Here is a 24206-nt window from a genome sequence, read left to right on the forward strand (position 1 = left end):
TTCCCAGCATCCCATATGGTCCCCTGAGCACCGCCAGGAGTAACTCCTGAGTGCAGAGCCAGGAGTAACCCCTGTGAATCGCCAGGTGTGACCCAAAAAGCAAAAAAAAAAAAAAAAAAATTGTACAAAGCCATCTACTGGAAATGTAATGAGTAACTGGCAGGTAGGGTGGATAGATAGAGATCCATATATATAATATAATACATACACCCACATATGTATATAAATATAAGCACACACAAACTTGGAAGTTTCTGTAACTGCTCAGCAGCTAGACATAGTGTATACTTCCCTAACAGAAGACTTTTAAATTTACAGTATAGAGGATGAAATGATGTAATAATGAATTGTTATGCAGCCTTTTAAGGGGCTTTATTATTGTAATACATCTGCAACTTTTAAAACCTAATAAAATTAGATATGTATTTATTTTCATGATGTCTATGACATGACTTAGGGAACCAAATTGTAATTGTGTATGTATAATATGATCTTTTTCATATTACTTCTGGATAAAAATATATGCATATGCTTATAGGTATAGAAAATCATAGCAGTCATCTTTGAAGAATAGGATTTCCGGGATGGGGAATGGGGCAACAAAGCCTTAAGAAAGAAGAATTTGATTTTATTTTTTACTTTTTGCTATTTTGTGAAGTTTGTTTATTATAGTAATGGTACTTGAGACTATTGTGACAGATTGAGAACACTGTGTTATTACAGCTCTTCATGCAGATTGAAGCTCTCTTTCCACAAAAATTTGGAAAATGGACTGATTATGCCAAGAGATACTGTAATGCACATGTCAGGTAACACAGACTTTTTTTTTTATAAACATTAATCCTCACATCATAACATGATGCTTTAAAAGTCATTCTTTGTTTCTATGTTTTCAAATTGTAGCATGTATGCAATAGTTTCTGTAAGTAAATGCTTTATGGAAGACTTATGTATGATTAAAGGAGTAGATATTAGAAGCTTATAAATTTTTACTTCTACTATATGTCCCTTTGGTTCCAGCATTAGTGGGGTCTCTCTAGAAGAGGAAGTCAGTGAGAGTCACAGTTGGTATGGATGTCTTCATTGAGATGCTGAGTGGTCCTCATGCCTGGAAGAGAAGTGGATGGCCGCTTATCCAATGCATGCCCTCGGACAACAGCTACTAAATGCCTTTACACATTGGTGTGTCTAGAAATGTAATCACTTAAAGTTGATAACATGCCATTTCTGTTGGAGGTACTGTGGCTTTGACATATGACCTCAGGCTATCCTGGGTATATTCCATATCCCCAGAAAGTATGTTCTCTCTTGGGGGACTGTAATGTTAGGGAATCTCAGTGCTCTGACAGTACTTTGCTCTCAGCAGATGCTTAATGAGTTTTTATCTGAGGATCTAGGTAACAGTTTTTTCCTTGCGATAGATTGGCAGGTGACCAATGGAGCAGAGATATCATATTCCTGTGCAGAGATGTTTACTTTGAGACCTCACTATTTCTATACAGGGACACTCCGTTAGAGTTGGGGAGGTCTCAAGTGACCCCTATCCCATAAAACCTCTTTCCTTTGCATCACGTGAATAATCAAGACTAAGGAAGATTTTTGTGATCTTATCCTCATACTTAGTTGTTTTTTCCAACTTGTGTGAAATATGTTGAGACACATTCCTGCGCCTGCCATTTCTTATGCATCTCTTGTGACCTTTCTTTCATTATGACCTGGGAATAGAAGTGATACTAAAGTTTTTTTCTTCTCATATAGGAGATCCCCCTAGTATCTTTGGGTGTCTATGCATGTAGCCTTTGACTTTTCTCTCCTTACCCAGGTTCGATTCCTTTGCCCCTCTCGGAGAGCCCAGCAAGCTACCGAGAGTATCTCGCCCACACTGGCAAAGCCTGGCAAGCAACCGGTGACGTATTCGATATGCCAAAAACAGTAACAACAAGTCTCACAATTTGTTGTGAGATGTTACTGGTACCCACTCGAGCAAATTGATGAACAACGGGAGGACAGTGCTACAGTGCAGTGCTACTTATTTTTAAAATGATTATTTCTATTAACTAGATAAACTTGTACACTATACTAAAATAGAATACAAGTGTGCTTTCTACTCTATTTCCCAGTCAAGGTAATTGTGTGAACAGTTCCATTTGTGTCCTTCTGGTTAGATTCTTTGCATGAAAAAACATATGTAATGATAACCTTTCAGCATTTCTATTGCAAACCATAATGCCTAAAATGAGAAAGAGGGAGAGAGAAGAGAGGTGCCTGCCATAGAGGCAGGCGGGGGTAGGGGGTGGCTTGAAGGGGTGAGAGGGAAACTGGGGACACTGGTGCTAGGAAGTTACACTGGTGGAGGGATGGGTGTTGGAACATTGTATGACTGAAATGCAATCTCATGGTGATTCAATAAAAAAAAGAAATCATTTTTGTAGCAACTGTGAAAAAATGTATGACTATATGCATAATAGTAGTTTATTTTTCTATATACATGATAATATAATGTTTGCATTTCTCTACAGTTTGCTGTCTTCACTAATTTGTGTTGACAGTCTTTCACTTATTGAAAGAGATTTGAACTCTTTAAAGGCTATGTGTATCTGATTGTTTGGATGAGCTATAATTTATTATGCAGCCTGCTATTAATAGGCAGTTGTTTAGTATACCTGCCTGTTGTCTACAGTGCGAAAAATGAACGTCCTCGCACTATCTGAGGGGAAGTATATTGTAGCAGCCAAGAACATGAGTCTGGTGCCAGACCACCTGTGTTTTACTTTCATCTTTCCAGATTATTTGTGTTTTTTTGTTGTTGTTGTTTTGTTTTGGGACCACAGCTGGCAGTGCTTAGGGCTTACTCCTGTCTCTGTGCTCGGGAGTCATCCCTGGCATGGCTCAGGCAACTATATGGGGTGCCCAGGAATTAAACCCAGTTGGTCTCATACAAGGCAGATGCCCTACCCACTTTACTATGGCTTTGACCCTTATCTCTGTTGTTTACCAAAAGTTTTATTTTAGAAAAGCAGCTTTTCATAACCCTTAATTTTGTTTAGCTCGAAAAATAATAAGTATTCATGCCTAAGAGTTATCATAATACCGACACTAGCAAATTATGATAAAGAACAGTGAGTATCACATAGTAACTACTCAATAATTGATAACCATTTTAATATTTCATTTCAATGTCTGGAACAAATCAGTGAGATCAATTTACGGAAGTAAAATTGCTTGTGAAATGTAGAATTTTTTTTGTGCTTTTTGTAATGATCTACAGAAGTTTTGCCAGTTTATATTTCCATCAGCAGTATTTGTCTTGAAGTTAGGGCAATAACCTCAAGAGGAAAAGCACATGCTTAGTTTATGTGTGGCCCTGAGTTTAGTCACCAGCACAGTGTAACCTCCAACCATTGCCAGCTGTAATGCTGTTAGCCTTAAGCACCACTGGATATATCCCCTATAATCTTATCCTTGCTAATGTGAAAAAGGAATAGTATTAATTCATAGTTATCTTATATTCCTAAATACTGTTGAACATTTTTGTGCATGTTTAAGTCATTATTAATTCTTTTCCTATCAGTAGTCTACATTTATCATCCTCAATTCTACTAAGTCACTGACTCTTTTCTTTTTTTTATTATTTTTTAAAAATGAATCACTGTGAGGTAAAGTTACAGACTTTCATGCTTACGTTTCAGTCATACAATGATCAAGTACCCATCCCTCCACCAGTGCCCATTCTCCACCACCAATGTTTCCAGCATCCCCCGCCCCCTGCCCCAGCCTGTGTGGCAGGCACATTCCCTTTTAGTCTGTCTCTCCCTTTGGGTATTGTGGTTTTCAATACAGGCATTAGGTGGCCATCATGTTCGGTCTATAGTCTACTTTCAGCACACATCTCCCATCCTGAGTGGAACTTCCAAGCATCCTTTACTTGGTGGTCCCTTCTCTATCTGAGCTGCCTTTTCCCATAGCATGTGAGACTTGCTTCCAAGCTGTAGAGCAATCTTCCTGGTCCTTATCTCTAATATCCTTGGGTGTTAATCTCCCATTCCATCACATTATATTTCACATATGAGTGCAGTCCTTCTGTGTCTGTCCCTCTCTTTCTGACTCATTTCACTTTGCATGGGTACTCTCCATGTTGATCCACTTATATGCAAATTTCATGACGTCATCTTTTCTAACAGCTGCATAGTATTCCATTGTATAGAAGTTCCAGAGTTTCTTTAACCAGACTGACTCTTTTCTTAATGGTATACTGGAAATCTTTATATATTGTAAAAGTCAACTTTGGGCTTTTCTTTATGCTTTTCCTAATGTGTGTTTCTGACGAATATATGTGCATGCATACATGCTTATTTATACTTTTCTTTTTCCCCTTTCTACATTTTACTCACTTCACTCTGTGTGATCATGGCATTGTGATGCTTATAAAGGACTCTAGATCAGTGTAATTCAACTCGGGACATATGGCCCTCTGTGAATCACCAGGAAATTTTAAGGAGGCAACAGGCAAAAATCATATAAATGAAGAGCCAGAGCACAGGATTTGGGGTGCAATAGAATAAAAGGTTGAAAGAGAGACACAACTGGGAAAAAAGTTGATAAGCACTGCTCTAGATTACAGTAATAAGTAGAGCCATCCAGATTAGATGAAGGCAGTTTAACACTCATACAAAACTAGATACGTTTGGATGAAAATAAGAAGACTGAAACTTTTTCGAGTTAAGATTAAGTGCAGAAATACACAGTATTGCTTAATTCAGAGCTTCCTAAGAAGTTTCCTATATTAAGCATAACCATATGCTGCTAGAATTAAAGCAGAGTTAATCTTAGGGAATGGGTTAATGTAATTAGCCATATTACTGTCACTGTCCTCCCGTTTTTCATCGATTTTCTCCAGCGGGCCCAGTAACATCTCCATTGGAGATTTTGTTGTTACTGTGTTTGGCATATCGAATACATCACGGGTAGCTTGCCAGGCTCTGCCATGCAGGCGAGATACTCTTGGTAGCTTGCCGGGCTCTCCGAGAGGGTTGGAGGAATCGAACTCGGGTCAGCCATGTTGGCTGCGTGCAAGGCAAACGCCCTACTACTGTGCTGTCGCTCCAGCCCTTAGCCATATTAGTAATGCAAAAAAGCTTCATTTTATCATCTCCATATGCCAAGATATAATATGATAAACTCCTTGAATATAACTTTTTTGTTTTCTGGTGTTGTAGATTAAACCCAAGGCCTCTATGCTCTATCACTGAGCCATTTTCTGGCCCCAGTTTTAATATAATTAAAGTACATCTGTATGTACTTAGATGTATACTCACATAAAATATATTTGTTTTTATTTTAAATGCAAGCCACCATTACATGAAACTCCAAAGCCAAGATAAGAATGTTTATTGTCACCACAATTTACCTTTATTCTGAAGGCACTAAATATTTAGTTCAGTTACTCAAAGTAAAAATAAAAGGTAAAATTGGAAATAAGAGGGCAAATTACCATTACTATCACTATCTGCACTGTCCTCCCATCGTTCATCAATTTGCTCGAGCGGGCCCAGTAACGTCTCCATTGTGAGACTTATTATTACTGTGTTTGGCATATCGAATATGTCAGAGGTAGCTAACCAGGCTTGGCTCTGTGGGTGAGATACTCTCGGTAGCTTGCCAGGCTCTCCGAGCGGGGCAGAAGAATCCAACCCAGCTCAGCCAGGCCAGCTGTGTGCAAGGCAAACACCCTACCATTGTGTTATCACTATCATCTGATATTAATGTATTTGGAAAGATTATCTTGAAAATGTTTAATACCCTGCTGAAGGGATTGATGTTGGAACTTTGTATGCCTAAGACTTAATAATGAATACTTTTGTAACTCTGTAAATCAGTGATTAAAAATTAAAAAACTTATCAACCCCCCCCAAAAAATAAAAATGTGTAACAAAACAAAAGATAACTTAAGGTAGCACAATGGCACTTTGAAAAAGTCAGTTGTCTTTACATAAATAACAGGATTTTTTTTTGTTTTTACTTTTAGCTACACTTCACTGGAATCAAACTATGGTCAACAATATGCAAAAATAGCCTTTATTATCTCCAGCCCACTAGTAGTTTTTAAGATGTAATTATAAATGGGTGAGATACAAGACTTTGTTGAGAAACCACTAGGCACAATTCTTATAGACTACAAATTCCAGAATTTTTTTTAAATAAACCAGACATATTTACTGGATTTATGTTTGGAAACTTTTTTTTTCATTTCTTGACAAGAAAGTCACATGACAAGAGTCATGACATTAGTCTCTTTTTTCTTTATTAATGCATAGTCTGTTTCAAAGAAAATTTTTTCTTGAAATGCTTTGTGATTTGTAAGATTGTATGTTGTTTCCTGTATTTTAGAAAAAACTGTTTAAAAATTGTTATTATGCCCTCACAGGACATTTTGCCCCCAGATTCCATTTCAAAAGTTTGTTATTCCTTTACTTTTTTCACCTTGAAAGCACCATGGGTTCTCAGCACTCTGATTCAGAATAAGGCACTTTCTGGCATTTTAAGTTAGTCTGCGGAATGCTAAATTTTATTCCATAATGTTTTGATTCTATGAAGGTGTGATTTTCACACTATAATTTTGCTAAAGCAAATTATGGTTAGTTATTCAGTTCTAGACCCATATTTTATATCTGAAATGTCAGGACTGTATTCAAAATAAAGTGAAATGAAGCTTGAGCAAAAATCTAACTTTGCTTTTATAAAATTTATTGAGCATAGAAGTAATTGCAAACAAAAATTTACTAATGGAAATATCTATCAACAGTTGTGGTGTAGGTAACCACCTACCTGGCATGATCTGAGAAGAACAGACCATTTTTCTCAACCATAACATGTTTCTAAATCTCTTACATCATTCACTTTGCTGGGTCATATTTAGAAGACACTATAAATACACATATGACTTGGAGAATGCAGCATATCCATTTGTGAGCGGGAGCACTCGAAAAGACTTCATAGAACACCTGGTCCCTCAGTTTTGTATGCAACATACCTGTTTAGGTCAGATGGCTTCCCCTGAATCTGAATTCTCCCCCCAACCCCCATCTCCCATTTTTAATTGCAGAAAAAAGACTTAAGAATTAGCAACTTTAATCATTGGTCTTTCATTTAGAAAGAGAGGACATATATACTGTCCTGTCCTATCTCCTATTATCATTAGCCACCTTTAAGAGACCTGATGTGGGAAGAAGTATTTGTCTTGATAAAATGCTGCAAAGTTAAGAATACTCCAAAACAGTCAAAAATTTTTGAGACAGTGGATTTCTTTAATTTGAAAAAAAAGAAAGAAAAGTGGGCCAGGATTGGGTCTTACTGGTAGAGAACCTAGCCTTGCATTTGTGAGGTTCTGAGTTCAAAACCCAGCACTGTCAGGAGTGGGGGAAATATCCCACAATATCTTCATTGTTATTTATAAAAATTTCAAATTTTCTTCACTGGAGTATACTGGTGATATTTTTTGTCACTTCACCCTCTGTGAAAGAAATTTGTCTAAATTTTTATTAGCAGGAAGATGCTGGGTGTTAATACGTAGTAAAGCTGTTTATAGCCATTCTTCCAAAGTGTTAATTAAAAGGTCTTTGTCAGCTTCAAGAAATGTCTCTTATGGAATTACCCTGTCCTCTATCCTCAGTACTCTCAAATTTAATGTCCTCATTCATATCTAAATAAGGGTCAGTTCTGTTCCATTTGCAAATGGCTTAAATCTGAGAGAAATAGTTCATATATTGATGGCAGAGATAAGTTTGAAAAGTAATTAGATAAAGATTAATAGGAAAAAGTCTGCACTTGTGGTTGGAAAGTCGGCTTTGTGTGGAAGGATTTTGAGAAATTCTTACCTATTATCTGTAATTTAGTTCAAAAGACTTCTGATTTTGAATAACCTTAGTCTAAATTGAAGCCAACTATCTTACAACAGATAAAAATAAATATTAGGACACATTCATCAAAATGAATTACTTTATATCACTATAAAGGACAGTTCTATTCCACTCATTATTAGAATACATTTGGAGTATGATTTAATTTTGAATAATCCATTTATTTTAAATATTTATAGGGTGCCTATTATACAACATGCCATATGCCACACATCTTACGAATCAGGGAGCAAGACCCATATGGTCACAGCTTTCACTGAGTTTTCAAATCAGACACTAACTAGATCATTACTGTTGTGATAGTGTCATAAAAGGGAAACTAAGAGTACTATGGCAGAGTTTGGTAGAGTGAACTAGTCAGGTCACAGAAGACAGAAGATTCCTATGAGTAAGCGATTTGCATTCCAGGAAAAGGAATTCCATGTTCTCAGACACAGAATAAGAGACTGCTAAGCCTTTGAAGAACTAACAAGCCCAGTAGAGCAGAATATTTTTGAGCTAGTAGAAAAGGGTCTCAAGACAATATGGAATTCAGGTAGGCATCATTTATAATCATTTATATATAGTGTATCCATGACAATCGCAGTAAGAGGGTACTGAAGACTGTTTAGTTTTTAGTTATCAGTGTTGTGGTTTAAAAAGATATGTAAAAGGTAAAAGGTTAAAGGCCCTCCCGTTGATCGTCGATTTGCTCGAGCGGGCCCAGTAACATCTCCATTGGAGACTTTGTTGTTACTGTGTCTGGCATATCGAATACTCTCGGTAGCTTGCCCGGCTCTCCGAGAGGGGCGGAGGAATCGAACTCGGGTCGGCCATGTTGGCCGCTTGTAAGGCGAACGCCCTACCCGCTGTGCTATTGCTCCAGCCCTAAAAAGATATGTATTGTACCAGAAGTTAAGCTTGGCATGGTGCCAATCCTTTTTCGATTACCATCACCGCATATGGTCCTCTGAGCACCTTGAGGAGAGTAAAGTGTAGCCCCGGCACAGCCAGGTGTGGTCCAAACCTGAGCCCCCAAAAGAAAAATACAACTGATTTCCTCATAGGTTTACTGTGCAAGTTTTAGAGTGCAACTTCATGCCTCTTTTATAAGACCATAAGCCTCACCACTTGTGGGATTTGGGGTTTGTGTGCGGGTGTTTTTAAATATTCAGCTCAGTAACTTCAAGCACATTACATCATTGTGCAACCATCACAACACTATCTATCTCCAGAACTTTCCATCATCCTAATCTGTTGGTGCTCCACACTCATTAAACAGCAACGGCTCATTCCTCCTTCCCTTTGCCTCTGCAGTGTGTGAGTGGAAAGCATGAGAGGAATTTAAAGTATCGTTAGACTTACTGATTTCTTTGCCCTTTTTCTTTGATTCTTGTGCCAGAGATTAAACCCAAGTCTCATGTTTCTACCGTAGCAAGTCATTGAGCCATTTCCCCAGCCTCCAAGTTTGTTCTTTTTTAACTTTTAAAAATTTTAAAAGGTGCCTGAAGTTCTGTTCTATCTCTCCTGCTCCTCTTCTTTTATTGATTTTTGGAGAACATTTTCACATGGTTTAAAATCATAAACCTATGGAAGAGTATGTACGTCTTCTATTCCCCTTTGTTCCCCTCCTTTAGGTAATTATATATATAATATTTTTCCATGAAAAGTATATGTATATTAAAATAGATTTATATTATTTGCACAGATAGTAGTACAAGACAGTATTTTATACATTAATTTTATTATTTTAAATTTAAAATTTTAGGGGCTGGAGAGATAGCACAGCGGGTAGGGCGTCTGCCTTGCACGCGGTCAACCCGGGTTCGATTCCCAGCATCCCATATGGTCCCCTGAGCACCGCCAGGAGTAACTCTGAAATGCAGAACCAGGAGTAACCCCTGTGCATCGCCAGGTGTGACCCAAAAAGCAAAAAAAAAAAAAAAATTTAATTTAAAATTTTATCCTTTTTATACCTAAATAATATTATTGAAGATATACCATCATTTCTGGGGTGGCATGAAGTTGGAGGAATTTTATGTGCTGACTTGTTTTTTTTCCCTCTGTGAGATAGAAGGTCACGCATATGTTCAGAGAAATAAAAAAGTGGAGGTTTACTTTTGATGAATATTGACATGGTGTGAAATTTTGCCAGATAGGCACCAGGGGAATGAAATAACAAGATTTGTGTGGTGGACATGGTAGCAGGATTAACCATTTGGGATCAGTAATTTGAGATCTGTAGTGGAATCTTCTCTAAACTAGCGGCTCCAAGCAGCATGGGTAGCAGCTTGGAAAAGGTTCCTAGCTGAATTCATCTGAGGTTTTTTTTCTTTTTCACCAGCTTGTAAGGCAAGAATGTGGGAGGAAGGAAATTATGCTGTTTTGCTAAGAACAAAGCTAATGTATGCACTTGATTTCAGAACAAGGTGGGGTAGGAAGTGAAGACAGGAAGGCTCATGTTGGTATGATGAAAGTGAACAGTCAGTTGGTTGAAAGATCTGATGAGATAATGATATACTGAGACAAGAGGAACAAATAGGAGAGAAGAGTGGAGGTAGTAGAGAGAGGAAGGGCAAAATTTATCAGGTAGATCCTTTTCTCCGAATCAGTTACAACCAGGACAGTGAGATAGTCTGAGAAGATTGTAGAAGGTCAATGGAGACAAGGAGTATGACTGAGAGGGAGTTAACTGTCACTTTTCATGAATCCTGATGACAAATGAAAACCTGTCTGGGAAAGGGGGACCAAAATAATGAGAGGAATGCTCATATTCAGTTCTACAAATGCCTATTATTGATGAGTTACTATATTTAAGACATTATTTCAGAGCTGCTGGCAGTATAAAGATGAATAAGACATAGAGCTTGATCTTACAAAGCCTGTAGGAATTTTAAAAAGAGAAAACCTAAAGGGGACAGATCTTTAAATATTTAAAAATCTGTCATGTTTCAAACAAATTAGACTTTTATCTTTGTGGCCTCAGAGGACAAAACTAGTGTTAGTAGTAAAATTTAATAGAGAGGTAGCCTTTGGGCTATTGTGTGTTAATATTTTGTGCATATTTTTGTGTGTGTAACAATAAGATAAAAATATAACACATAAAAACAAAAAATGTAAAAATATTACAATCCTACTAGAAGAAAATTGTTTCACTTTAAAATTTCTACTCTTGTTCATATACCTAATTTATACATGATATAAAAGTTACCTGCATGTAATGCTTTCCTCTAATTTCATGTAGTATCACCTTGTCTCATGCCTTAACATTGTCTTTGTTAGTTGTCTAATTACCTTTATTTTTAATAATATATAGTTATTTATAATAATATAAATATAGGTATTAAAATATATTTTTAGAATGACTTATACGTATTCAAGTAACCAAAGGAGAAAAATTCTAGTTAAGTAAAAATCAACTGAAATATCTTTGTCCCAAGATAACCATCATTAATGTGTTTTGATTCCTTTTCCTCTAGTTACACTTCTTGAGTATAAAGGGATAGATAGATGGATAACCAAATTTGTCTTAATCAGTTCATATTATATCTACTCTTCTGTAATTTTTTGTATTAATCACTATTTTTAGGATATCTTTCTATCCTGGTAGTGGACGTATAGCATTTTTAATTTGCTACTAGATATTACACGTTATAAATACGATACTGTGCGATGTATTACAAAAGTAGTGTCTTTGAGCCAAAGAGATAGTACAGAGGCTAAGACACTTGCCTTAACTTGCACGTGGCTTAGCCTAGTTCAACACATATGATCCCCAAGCATGTTCAGGAGTGATCCCTAAGCACAGAGCCAGCAGTAAGCCCTGAGTACAGCAGTATAGTATCAAAGCAAAGCAAAAGTAGTCTTTAATTCTTTCAAGGTCTTATGAAGTTGATAGTGTTGTATTTATTTTAAAGATAAATAAAACTGAGATTTGGAAAGGTTAAATCACTTGTCCAAATATCAATATTAAATTTGAAAGAGCAGTAATTAAAATGGCCCTTAGACCCACTTTTTCCATTCTTTTTCCAATATTTGAATTACTTTAGTAATTCAATGTCTGTCTTTATGTGACTAAGTAATTAAATAAATGGATTGAATAAATTGATACTATTCTCTAGTATTAGTAAGCTAACTCTTTGTAAGTCACCTTTATTTCCTTTTCTCCTTTGGTTTCTATATTTCCATCACTGTTTTTTTTTTTTTGCTCAGAGATTCCAACAGATCTGTCAGCTTCCAAAAGGTCTTACAAACACGTGAAGTAATCTTTTTCTTTTTTCTTTTTTCCTGGTGGCCTCCCTCCTACAGCCTTCTGTTCTAGCCAATCTGGCCTGGTTTTTCTTTAGACATAATGCAGAACTCTCATCTTGAATTTTCTTTCCCATTCTGCATTTTTGGATTAGCAGATTCCCGAATTGCATGACTTTTAATTTATTTTGGATCTTCAATATATACAAAAGTCCATAGAATAGTGTAATCAAACTCCTTGCCATCTTCTCTTAATCAGCTTCAGAATTTATCAACTCAGGATTGCTCTTGTATTTAACTTTATTTCTGTAACTCCCCTGCTCCATATTATTTTAAAGCAAGACTTCATATTTGATCTGTAAAATATTTCACTTAGCTATCACTAAGTTGGGGACACGTCTAAAGAATGATTATAATCCAATGACAATACCTAAGAAATAAAAGTAATCCATTCCTGTCATTAAAACTCCAGTAAATATTTACATTTCCAGTTATCTTGTGAATATCTTAACTTTACAGATTTTTTAGATATTTCTCCCCATATTATTTAATCAGGACCCAGATAAGATTTACACATTACAAATGATAGGCATCTCTTAAATTTCTCTTGCTCTCATGGTTTCTCCTCTATCTCTTGTTTTATTTAATTTGTTGAATAAATTAAATTGTTACCTGAATTTTGGTGCCTTCATTTCCATGTGTTTTTTGTTTATTTCTATATTAATATTTATGCCTTGAGACTTTAATTCTTCAATTTGGGGCAATTTACTTTTATAGGGTGGTTGTATTGTCCATGAGGACGCCCTTGATAACTAATGCTTATTGTTCTGTGATTGTTAGCGACTGTCATACTTGGAATAAGATTTTTGAAATCATTCAGCATTGCCAAATGATGATATTCTAACATTTTTCTTTCATGTATTAGTTAAAATACCTCTAAAAGGAAGACAACCTCTAACCCACTATTTGGAGGCTCTGTTGCTTCAGTTTGGTCAGCAAAAGCAGGGTAGATGCCTAATTTTTCCTTTTTTCATAATAAATTTAGAAAACAATTATTCTGCTAGCATTTTCTAATAGTATGTATGAGTTTTTAATGTTGAAATTAGCAAGTATAAATCTTTCAGCTTTGTTCTTTTTCAGATTGTTTTGGCTATTCTGTCTTCTGTAAATCTTCATCTAAATTTTAGGATCTGCTTGTGAATTTCTGCAAAGACACCAGCTGGGATTTTGATAGATACTTAGGTTGAATCTGAAATCATCTGGGGAGGTTTTACCATTTTTTATAATTACAATATTAACTCTTCCTCATAATCAGTGAATAAGGATATTTTCCTTTCCATGAAGTTTCTAGTCTCAGGGCATAATTAATTCTTAACAATTTCTTTTTTATGATTTGTCAGTTTATTACTTTTTAATAGTTGTCACCATGTTTGTTGAGATGCAAGGACTTTTTTTCTTTCTTTTCCCTTTTTTTATTTGGTTTTGGGGTGATACCTGCAATGCTTAGGGGTTATTCCTGGATCTGCGTTCAGGACTCACTCCTGGCAGACTCAGAATACCATATGGGATGCCAGGGATCCACACTCCGGTTGTTGTATGCAAGGCAAGTGCCATACTACCGTACTATCCGTTGGGTCCCTTCTTTGTTTTGGGTTTGTTTTTTAAGATTTTTTTATTGAATAACTGTGAGATAGACTCTTACAAAGCTGTTCATTATTAGGTTTCAGTCATACAGTATTCCAACACCCATCCCACTACCAGTGTACATTTCCCAGCACCAGTGTCCCCAGTTTTTTAAGTCATGTTTTCCCCTTTTTTCCTTCTTGCTGCTATGATGTAGGATTGCTCACTTGGTTTCAGTTCAGTTGCAGTACCTATACATTTGATTGCACTGTTTGCGGAGGCTTGGTTGCAGCACAGGGATTGCAATCAAGAGATAACACTTGGTTGCAGTAGAGTTATCACACATTTTTGTTGCTGTGCTGGTACTGTGATTCACAAACACCAAGGCTGCTGGGTTCATACTTGGCATAAAACTCAGAGCTTTATGCCTGCCAGTGAGATGTTTTGCCACTGAGCCATAGCCCTGGGCCTTGCTCAGGTTTTTTCAACCATCTTCACTTACTCTTCATTGATGCCAGACGGTGCCACCTGTGATAAATTGGATGGGCTAATTTCATGTGGTCCTTTAAAACAATCTTAACAGTCTTTGCTTCCTTGCTATCAATATAACAAGAAATTTCAGGATCTCATTTCTCACCCCGTTTCCCTGTGGGTGTTGCTGCACTGAGCAGAGGTTGCATTCAAAGGGCTTGTACATCTGGTTACCGTGCTTACCCCCTACACCATGGTACTCACCAGATTTTGGTTGCAGTGATGCTTGGGTCTTACTCATTTATTGGTGCGCATTCTGGATATAGTGCTGATCAGGGGTCACACTTACTGATTGGATTCCCTTAACCCATAGTGCCCACACACATCTGACTATGTGCCATAGATCACTCTGTGTGATATCAGAGTCCCAGATAGCAGGACCATCCATGCTCAGCATTGGAGGATAGATAGTGAGACTGAATTCATAGGGTCATGCTAACAAGGCACCATCTTTAACCTAAGTCATTTCTAGGACTCTTCTGAAATCATGTTTCTACATATTTGTCTTGGTTTGTTTTGGGGGGGTTGTTTTTGTTTTTGTTTTTTTAGCCTATTTCTAGTTTTCTGGACTCATTTCTCAATGACATCTGAAGAGAAGTGAACAGAGAGTTACTCCTGGCTCTAAACTCAGAGAGAGATACAGAATGATCTCTCTCATATGTGGGATACGAAAAAGCATGGTGAGACAATAACAAGTGGCCAAACACAACAGGGTCTGAGAACTGGTCTATAAAGCTGTTCATGCTGGGGTTTCATGCATAAATATTCCTGCCCCACTGCCTCCACCTGCATGTCTGCTTCCCTCCACCCCTGTCCCTTTGTCCTCTCCCCCCAATATAGAATTTGTGTTGGAAATAATTTTTGTCCCAGGGTTTCACTATGATTCCCTATTGTTAATAATAATAAATAACATAACAATCATTATTTTATTGCTATTAAGAAGCACATTACCACTTTGATTTTAATCCTTTGCATATATATATATATATTTGTCTTTCCTCCTATTCTGAATCTTGTACAATTATCTTCATCACTGTTACTCTTCTTTGTTTTTTTCTTTTTGGATCATACCCACAATGCGCATGGGTTACTCCTGGCTCATGAACTCAGGAATTACTCCTGGTGGTGTTCAATGGAATGCTGGGTATTGAACCTGGGTCGGCCGCGTGCAAGGCAAACACCCTACCTGCTGTGCTATTGCTCCAGCCCTATTCTTCAATTTTTAAAAATGTGATTGGGGACTGGATAGATAGTACAATGGGTAAAGCACTTGCCTTGAATGTGTTAGACCAAGGTTCAATCTCTGGCATCCCACTGGTCCCTCAAGCATTGCCAGGAGTAATTCCTGAGTACAGAGCCAGGAATAATCCCTGAACATTGCCAGGTTTTGCCCAAAAACAAACAAACAAAAAAGGTGGCTGGGTTTCATATTTATATGATGAGCATTAAATAGTTGCTTTTATTTATTTATTTATTGCTTTTTTGGGTCACACCTGGCAGTGCACAGGGGTTACTCCTGGCTCTAAACTCAGGAATTACTCCTGGCGATGCTCAGGGGACCATATGGGATCCTGGGAATTGAACCCACGTTGGCCTCATGCAAGGCAAATACCCTACCTGACGTGCTATCACTCCAGCCCCTGCCTTTCATATTTTGAATTGAAGCTTGTTTATTCATTATTTTTATGTAGGAGTACTGCTATTTATTCAGCCACTGATTAGCTGATTGAATTGGGCATGAACTCCACCTTGTTTATTCATTTTTTTAAAACTTTTTCTCTTTCAGTGATTTATTTTCTGAAAATCCAATTATTTATGTAGTGATCCTTTAGTATTATTATTCTAACATTTTGTTTTTCTCTTTTGGATTTTCTATTTCACTCAGTTTTTTTGTTGAAGTTTTATTCCAACTATGCTTGAGTAGCAACTTAATTATCCTACTCGCTTGCATAATCAAATTGTCATTAAAGTGCTGCTGAAAGTACACTTATCAGAGAATGGAGAAAAATCCTTATAGATATATGACCAGTAGTTAAGTGGTAAAAGTTTGGATTTGGAGGGACTTGAATGATAGCACAGCAGGTAGGGTGTTTGCCTTTTACGTGGCCAACCTGGGTTCGATTCCCAGTATCCCATATGGTCCCCTGAGCATCGCCAGGGGTAATTCCTGAGTGCAGAGCCAGGAGCAACCCCTGTGCATCGCCGGGTGTGACCCAAAAGGAAAAAAAGTTTGGATTTGGAGCTTTGTGGTATTTATAAATGTTAAAAAATTATGTGATTTGCAACACCCAAAAGGAGAGAGAGAACACAGGGGATTTCCCTGCCACAGAGACAGGGGGGATGGGGGGATGGGGGTGGGAGGGATATTATCCATGGTGGTGGAAAATGGGCACTGGTGGAGGGATGGGTATCTGATCATTGTATAATTGAAACCAAAGCACAAAAAATTGTAAATCTACAACTTTAAAAAAAATAAAATAAAATAAAGGGAAAAAAAAAAAGAAAAAAAAATTATGTGATTTGTAGTAATTGATTTTTTCTCATTTTAAATACTTGTATTTAATTTCTTACTATAATTCTGCGTGAATCGTGAAGTGTTTTAGTCTTAACAAGGATCTGAAACTAACCAGATTTGTCAGGTCTCACTCTGCCCTGCTTGCTAGTGTCCCAACTTTTCACATACCCATTTTGAAGGGTTGGTTTTTTGTTTTTTTTTTTTTTAGCAAATTGCCAGTGCATATTTGTTTTTTGCTAATTAGATTCATGTTACTATTATAAGTGTTAAAAACTTACATGAAAGAATATCTAATTTTAAAAAGAGCTGACACAAAAATAGAATAAACTTTCTTCCTGTGCTTCAGTCATTTGATTTAGGCCCCGTTGGGGGGTGGGGTTGTGGGTCTCCTGGTGCCTGCAGCCTGGGACCTCTGCTATATAAAAGAGGGGGCTAAAGCATTTTTTCCTTATAAACAACCAGGAAAACTAAAATAAAAATGAAATGGTATAAACAAAGAAAACTCCATTTCTCACTTATCCTTTTCAGTCTCTACCATGTTACCCCAGTGTTACCAAGTTTGATTTTTCTGATTTTTCTGGAGTTACTGTCATTTTTATAGACATACACATATACATACTCAAACACATAGGCATCATCCTTTATGCCAGGCACATTATCCTGAAACTTCAATTTTCATTTATTACCTCTTCAACTTTATCTTATTCCATATATATATAATATATATACACATATATATGTGTGTATATATATGTATATATATATATATATAAAAAACTAGTCCTTATGGATGTTTGGGTGATTGTCCATGGTTGACATAACCATTTCCCCAGTTTAGTACACCTTCCTGTTTTGCATATTTAAAAAATTTAAGGTCAGGAAAGCCAAAACATAAAAAATGTTTCCTAGTCCCAGAATTTCTTGCTTTTTACATCCTTCTCTCTGTTTCTGTCTCCTTTTCCTCTATCTACATCTGTGTCTCTATTATCTCCCTTTCTCTCACACACACAATTGAACTCAAACATAGTAAAATCATCGCAGTTCCCAACTTTTTTATGAGTTGGATTTTAATCAAGGAAAATTTTGAAGTTAATCTGCCAGTTTTCAGTTCCAGTACTGTTGTCACGTGTGAGATATTGAACGGATTTTTCAGCCTCTCTACGCTTTCTTTCCTCATCCATAAAATAGGAATAAAATTGACACTTCATCATATAAAGCTGAGGGCTAAACTTTGTAGCATACACTCGACTATAATTCTTTTCATTGCCTTGCTCTTGGAAGTGTTAAAATATTTCTTCAAAACCAAGTGTCCTAAGAGGGGGTGAGACGCTTACCTTGCATGTGGCCAACACTGGTTGTGACCTTGCATGTGGCCAACACCAGGACCATATATGATCCCCAAGCATTTCCAGATGTGATTCCTGAGTGCACATCCAGGAGTAAGCCCTTGAATAGCTTCTTTGGAAGATGCCAGGTGTGGCCCACTCCCATTTTCCAAAGAACCTATTACAGTTATTGTTTGACATTCTGAGCCAGTAAATTTGTCTTTTACTTTTTTTCCCCCTGATACATTGTACAGGTCTTAAAGCCCTTGGAAAATTTTGAAGTCCTAAACCCATAATGAACCTGACCCAGATACCCAAGCAGTCTTAGATCAGTCTTAGATCTAAAGAGATTATAGCATCTGTGGATTCTGAGGAAGGAATCCTGGGAAAATAGGAGCAGAAACTGGTATATGAATGCCCTAATACCCCTACTCCCCATTTTTAAATTTTTCTTTTTTTGTTTTTAGTTGCAGGCATTATAGAAGGGCTCAGAAAGCATTCCTGATTCGGCAGGGTGTGGGTGGGGGTCACTTCTGGTGGTCCTCGAGGGACCATGCAGTGCTAAGGATTCAACCTGGGCCACCTACATTGCAAAGCATTCATTTATCTACCTTTAAAAAATTGCTAAGTTTTTGGGGCTGGAGCAATAGCACAGCGGGTAGGTTGTTTGCCTTGCATGTGGCTGACCCGGGTTCGATTCCCAGCATCCCATATGGTCCCCTGAGCACCACCAGGGTAATTCCTGAGTGCAAAACTAGGAGTAAGCCCTGTGCTTTGCCAGGTGTGACCCAAAAAGCCAAAAAAAAAATTTTTTTTTACTAAGTTTTTATTTGTTTATGTTTTTTTAAATAGCTTGGAACCTAGTCCTTGTTGCTCAGGGACCACCTTTGGCACTGTGCTTGGGGGCTGTCCTGGAAATGCTCATAGGGCTATGTATGTGGTGCTGGGATCAGACCCTGGCCTCTCACATGCAAATCTTGTGTTTCAGTCCTGTGAAATCATGTTCTGAATCCCACTTAGTGATTTTTTTTTATTTGATTACTTGGGGTGCTCAGAGGTTATACCCAATAGTTGCTCTGGGTTTATTCCTGACCCTGTGGGTGTTCAGAATGCCAGGGACTGAAATAGGATTGGTAAAAGCAGGGTGCCTCATCTCTTGTATTATTTCTAGCCCTTTTCATTTTTTTAAAATAAATATTATTGGATCACCATGAGATACAGTTATAAACTTTCATGATTATGTTTCAGTCATATAATGCTCAAGCACCCATCCCTCCACCAATGGACATTTTCTACCACCATTTTTCCCAGTTCCCCTCCTGCCACCCCCGCCCCATCCCCTGCCTCTGTGAAAGGAACATTCCTTCTTACTCTCTAATTTGGGGCATCATGATTTGCAATACAGATACTACGAGGCCATCATGTTTGGTCCTTGGTCTACTCTCGGCATATATCTCCCATCCCCGGGAATCCCTCCAATCATCATTTACTTAATGGTCCCTTCTCCATCCCAGCTGCCTGTTCTCCCAGCATGTGGGGCCAGCTTCCAAACCGTGGAGTGATCCTCCTGGCCCTTATCTCTGCTTGTCTTAGGTGTTAGTCTCATAGTATGCTCTTTTAGATTCCACGAATGATTGCATTCATTCTATGTCTTTCCCTCTCTTTCTGACTCATTTAACTTAGCATGATATTCTCCACGTTCATCCACTTATATGTGAATTTCATGATTTCATCTCTTCTCACAGCTGCATAGTATTTCATTGTATAGATATTTCAGAGTTTCTTTAAGCTATCATCTGTTCTCGGGCACTCGGGTTTTTTCCAGATTCTGGCTACTGTGAACAGTGCTGTAATAAACATACAGGTGCAGATGTCATTTCTACTGTGTTTTTTCACACCTCTGGGATATATTCCCAGAAGTGGCATTGCTGGGACGTATGGGTGCTCAATTTCTAGTTTTAACTCCAGCCTTACTTTTAAGCAAATAGGTTTCTTATTGATGACATTTACTATACTTTATTATACTCTCCTATACTATGCTTTACTTTCAGTCATCTACTGTACCTTGTCAATTGTTTCTGCATACAGGAACATAGATAGTTGTTTATATTATTCCTACCTGTTTATTAAAATTAAATAAAAGTTAACAAATTTCATATTTCTCAAATTCATACCTATTTGTGCTAAAATAATACCAATCTCCCATTAAAGTTGATAGCTACTTAATTTGGAGAAGTGGGGTTGGACCTCACCCAACAGTGCTCAGGAGCTAGTCTGGTTTAGTTCTGGGGGTCACTCCTGGGGATGCTTAAGGAGCTTTACAATGCCGGGAATCAAGTCCAGGCTGCCCACATGCAAAGCGTGTGCTCCAGCCCTAATTTTTATGAACCTTTTTTGTTTGGTTTAGTCTCTGGAATTAAACCCAAGTTCTCATACGTGTGAAACATGAATGTTCACTATAGTTGAGATACATTCCTGGGAAATTTCCAATATTAGTGATACAATATAACAGGAATTTTTTTCTTTAATTATTTTCTATCTAATGAGTTTTCTATCGTTTGAGTCTTTGGAAGCTAATTGTTAATTTTCTGGAAGTAGCTTTTGGTTTGTCACAATAGAAAATGTTATTAGGCCAGCTGTCCTTGATACTTAAGTTAAATAGATTCATGAAATTTCACTACCTGCCACAGTGCTTCCAACTTCTATTCTTCCCCAAATCCTAAAGCAGAAATTCAACATTTAATGTATTTTAAATTGTATCTCCCCTTTTTTTTTGCCAAGTCAGCCAGTGCTTATCTGCCCACATTGCGTTTTCTAAATATTTGTTGAAATCACATATCCTGTAATATTTCCTCTCTGATTTTGTCTTTCATACTAGGTCAGTATTTTGGGTTTTTTTTTTTTCCCCTAAATATATGTCTTCATGGAAATCCAGTAGTTTCAAAAGAAAAAAAGCTCATCAGGTAATGAATCTGCTATATTTAACAGCTCAATGGAAGATAGTGTCTACTGTCTGAGGATGTGGGAAATGTCTGAGAGGGTTTGGGGCGTGATATGACCAGGCTGGTGTACTTACAGTCAGTGCTTGGTTTGAGATTGATGTGTTAAACACTCTACCATGTTTGAGGCCATAGAAAAAGCTGAGAGTATCTTGCCCGCACGGCAGAGCCTGGCAAGCTACCCATGACGTATTCAATATGCCAAACACAGTAACAATCCACTTAAATAGTTGTAGTAAATCTACTTCTAATATTCTAGCAACATCATTCTGTATGAGCATAGTAAGAGATATAACAAACTTAAAGTTTGGTTCTTCGTGAGGACATCTCGCTATTTATTTCAGACTGAAGTTCTCAGGCCAGGTTAGTCTCCCTAACCCCAGCAAGGTCCTAATCTCGTCATTACTTTTAGATCATGATTTAGCATTTGTCCATGATTATGCCCTCAACTTATAGTTGAGTATTGTGGTGCTTTGACCTGGCCCATTTCGATGCCAGGGTAGCTCACATCTTGCCCTGGGTCCATTCAGTCCCTCGTCAGGACCCTGCTTTTGAGGTGCTAGGAACTAAGGGCAACAGAGTCAAGAAAGCAGATGCCCAGGAGTAAATATTATTTGGAGTCAATCAACTCCCAAGTTACAAAAGTGTAATATTAACTGTCTTTCTTTGTCCATACAGAAAGGACATTGCTTTAAGGTAAACTATGTAAAAGACATAGCTTACAATACAACTTCAGAATTTAGTCATCAAATAATATGAGAAGATTCAATATGCTAACATTTTCCAGACCTTGGAGTACTGGATACTCTTTTCATTACTATTTCTCAGGGCTGAGCCTTTTGCAACTTATTTACATTTATAGGAACAGTTTTTTAAAAAGCAGCTTCATGGTCCTTATTTTTCAAAAAAAAAAATACAGTGCTTTTCTTTAGCATTTAGTTCTGCTACTTATTTTCTTTTCATATTAACAGATATTTTGGTAAAAGGTCTCAGTGGGATTGTCGAGGGGCATCAAATCTTAATGAACTTCATCAGCTATTAAGCGACATAATGATTAGAAGATTAAAGACTGAAGTTTTAACCCAGCTGCCCCCCAAAATCAGACAGCGTATTCCATTTGATGTTCCAGCAGCAGCCGCTAAGGTGAGAACCTTTTCTTGATTGAAAGTCTTATTTTAAACCATTTTCAATTATGTTATGAAAGATTGTACATTTTTCATATTTCACAGAAGGCAGCATCCACTTTCTTAAAATAGGTTTAATTAATAGAGAATTAAAATTGGCTTTGTATCATTTCAAGTGTAGAGGAGAAGGATTTAGCTTTAGTCATCAAATAATATGAGAAGATTCAATATGCTAGAGATTAAAAAATATTTCTGCTGAGTATAGAATAAAGTACTATTTCAACAAAGAATTAGTATTAAGAATTTTAATTGTAGGATGTGAAGTCCAATAATTAGCAAGGGAAGTTATTTTTTTGCTCTAAGATTTTTTTTTTAAGTATGAATACTTACATTTCAGAATAACTTGAATGTAGCCTTGTTCTTGAAATCTTAAAATTCTCTGAGCATGTTATAAAATATGAAGTTCAAAATATTAGAAAGCCAAATTTTATTTTACCTATTCCTTTTTATGTTTGCTTTTTGGTGAGTAAAGTGCTTATGTATTTTCTCAAATTTCTTCAACTCTGGGCATGACTATCTTAGGTAAGCATTTTGTAGACTACAAACATTATAGGGAGTATTTGGATACGAGTGGGGACATGGAATGTTGAACCAGATCCAGTGATGCTCAGGGGTTAGTCTAGGCAGGGTTCTGTGGATTATATGTATTGGTACTAGGGATCATAGCAGGATCAGCTTCATGCAACGTAAGCACCTTAATCCTAATAGTATCTCTCCAACCCCAAACATTATATAATTGATACAAAAATGAACCAATTTCATTATTTTAGCGTTAGGAACAAAAAGAGTAAATATAAAACAATATCATTTTAATCTAATATTCCATCTTTATGTTTTTATTTATTTATTTATTTATTTATTTTCTTTTTGGGTCACTCCCGGCGATGCTCAGGGGTCACTCCTAGCTCATGCACTCAGGAATTACTCCTGGCGGTGCTCAGGGGACCATATGGGATGCTGGGAATGGAACCTGGGTCGGCCATGTTGGCTGCGTGCAAGGCAAACGCCCTACCCGCTGTGCTATTGCTCCAGACCCCCACCTTTATGTTTTTAAAATAAAGTATTTTAATAAAACATTTTTACCATATATTTTTTATTACCTTGTTTAAATTTTTATTTGTACTTTACAAAATATTTTTGTGTAAGAGGATACTGCAATTCTTATTGATTGCTTCTCAGAGACCCACAGCTTGGCACTGGTATCTGTCATTAGCACAATCATGTGACTGATCTCCTTATTGTTTTTTTGGACCATGCCCAGTGGTTTCTCAGGAAACCTAGAGGTGACAAGGAACAAACTCAGGATTCCCTCATGCAAAACATGCACTGTAGTCCTTCGAACTATCTCCCTGGACCTTGCTTTTTGATTCAAATCTTTGAATGAACATGTTGGCATTTTGGGAGATTTTGAAATAGTTTTTATATTAAAAAGAATATAAACAAAATTGCATTTTCTGTCCTTTTTGCTTCACTTTTAAACTTTCTCTTTTATATAGGAGTTGAATGCCAGTTTTGAAGAGTGGGAAAAATTAATGAGAGCTCCAAGTTCTGCTGCTGAGACTATCATGGGACTGATTACACGAATGTTTAAACAAACTGCTATTGCCAAGGTATTTATTGTTGGGTCATCCATCAGTGTTTGTCTGCATACAAATCACTTAACATATTTTACTGGTTTTATTTAAACAGTTTACTTTCTTCCAGAGCAAATACCATTGCCATTTTATTTTTTAAGTTTCATAAAAATAATTCAGACATATTTAAAGTAAATAGCAATTTGATGATTACCATTAAACCTGTCCATATATTGATCCTTTCTAATATTGGTATATACGGGTGAGGAAAGGTAATGTACTTTTTACATTTTCTCATTTAAAGGATATGAT

At 37.0% G+C, this 24206-nt stretch overlaps 1 protein-coding gene across 1 annotated transcript in view; it reads left to right on the plus strand.

Annotated features, from left to right (window-relative positions):
* ZRANB3 (zinc finger RANBP2-type containing 3) overlaps window positions 1–24206 on the plus strand; it is a 201156-nt gene that overhangs the window by 97775 nt on the left and 79175 nt on the right. The window contains exons 6-8 of the mRNA XM_056117723.1: window positions 724–809; window positions 22108–22279; window positions 23817–23930. Of these exons, the coding sequence (XP_055973698.1) occupies window positions 724–809; window positions 22108–22279; window positions 23817–23930 (372 nt within the window). The remainder of the gene's footprint in view (window positions 1–723; window positions 810–22107; window positions 22280–23816; window positions 23931–24206) is intronic.

This window comes from Sorex fumeus, unplaced genomic scaffold (genome assembly GCF_029834395.1).
Source record: "Sorex fumeus unplaced genomic scaffold, SorFum_2.1 ptg000035l, whole genome shotgun sequence".
NCBI classification, from domain to species: domain Eukaryota; kingdom Metazoa; phylum Chordata; class Mammalia; order Eulipotyphla; family Soricidae; genus Sorex; species Sorex fumeus.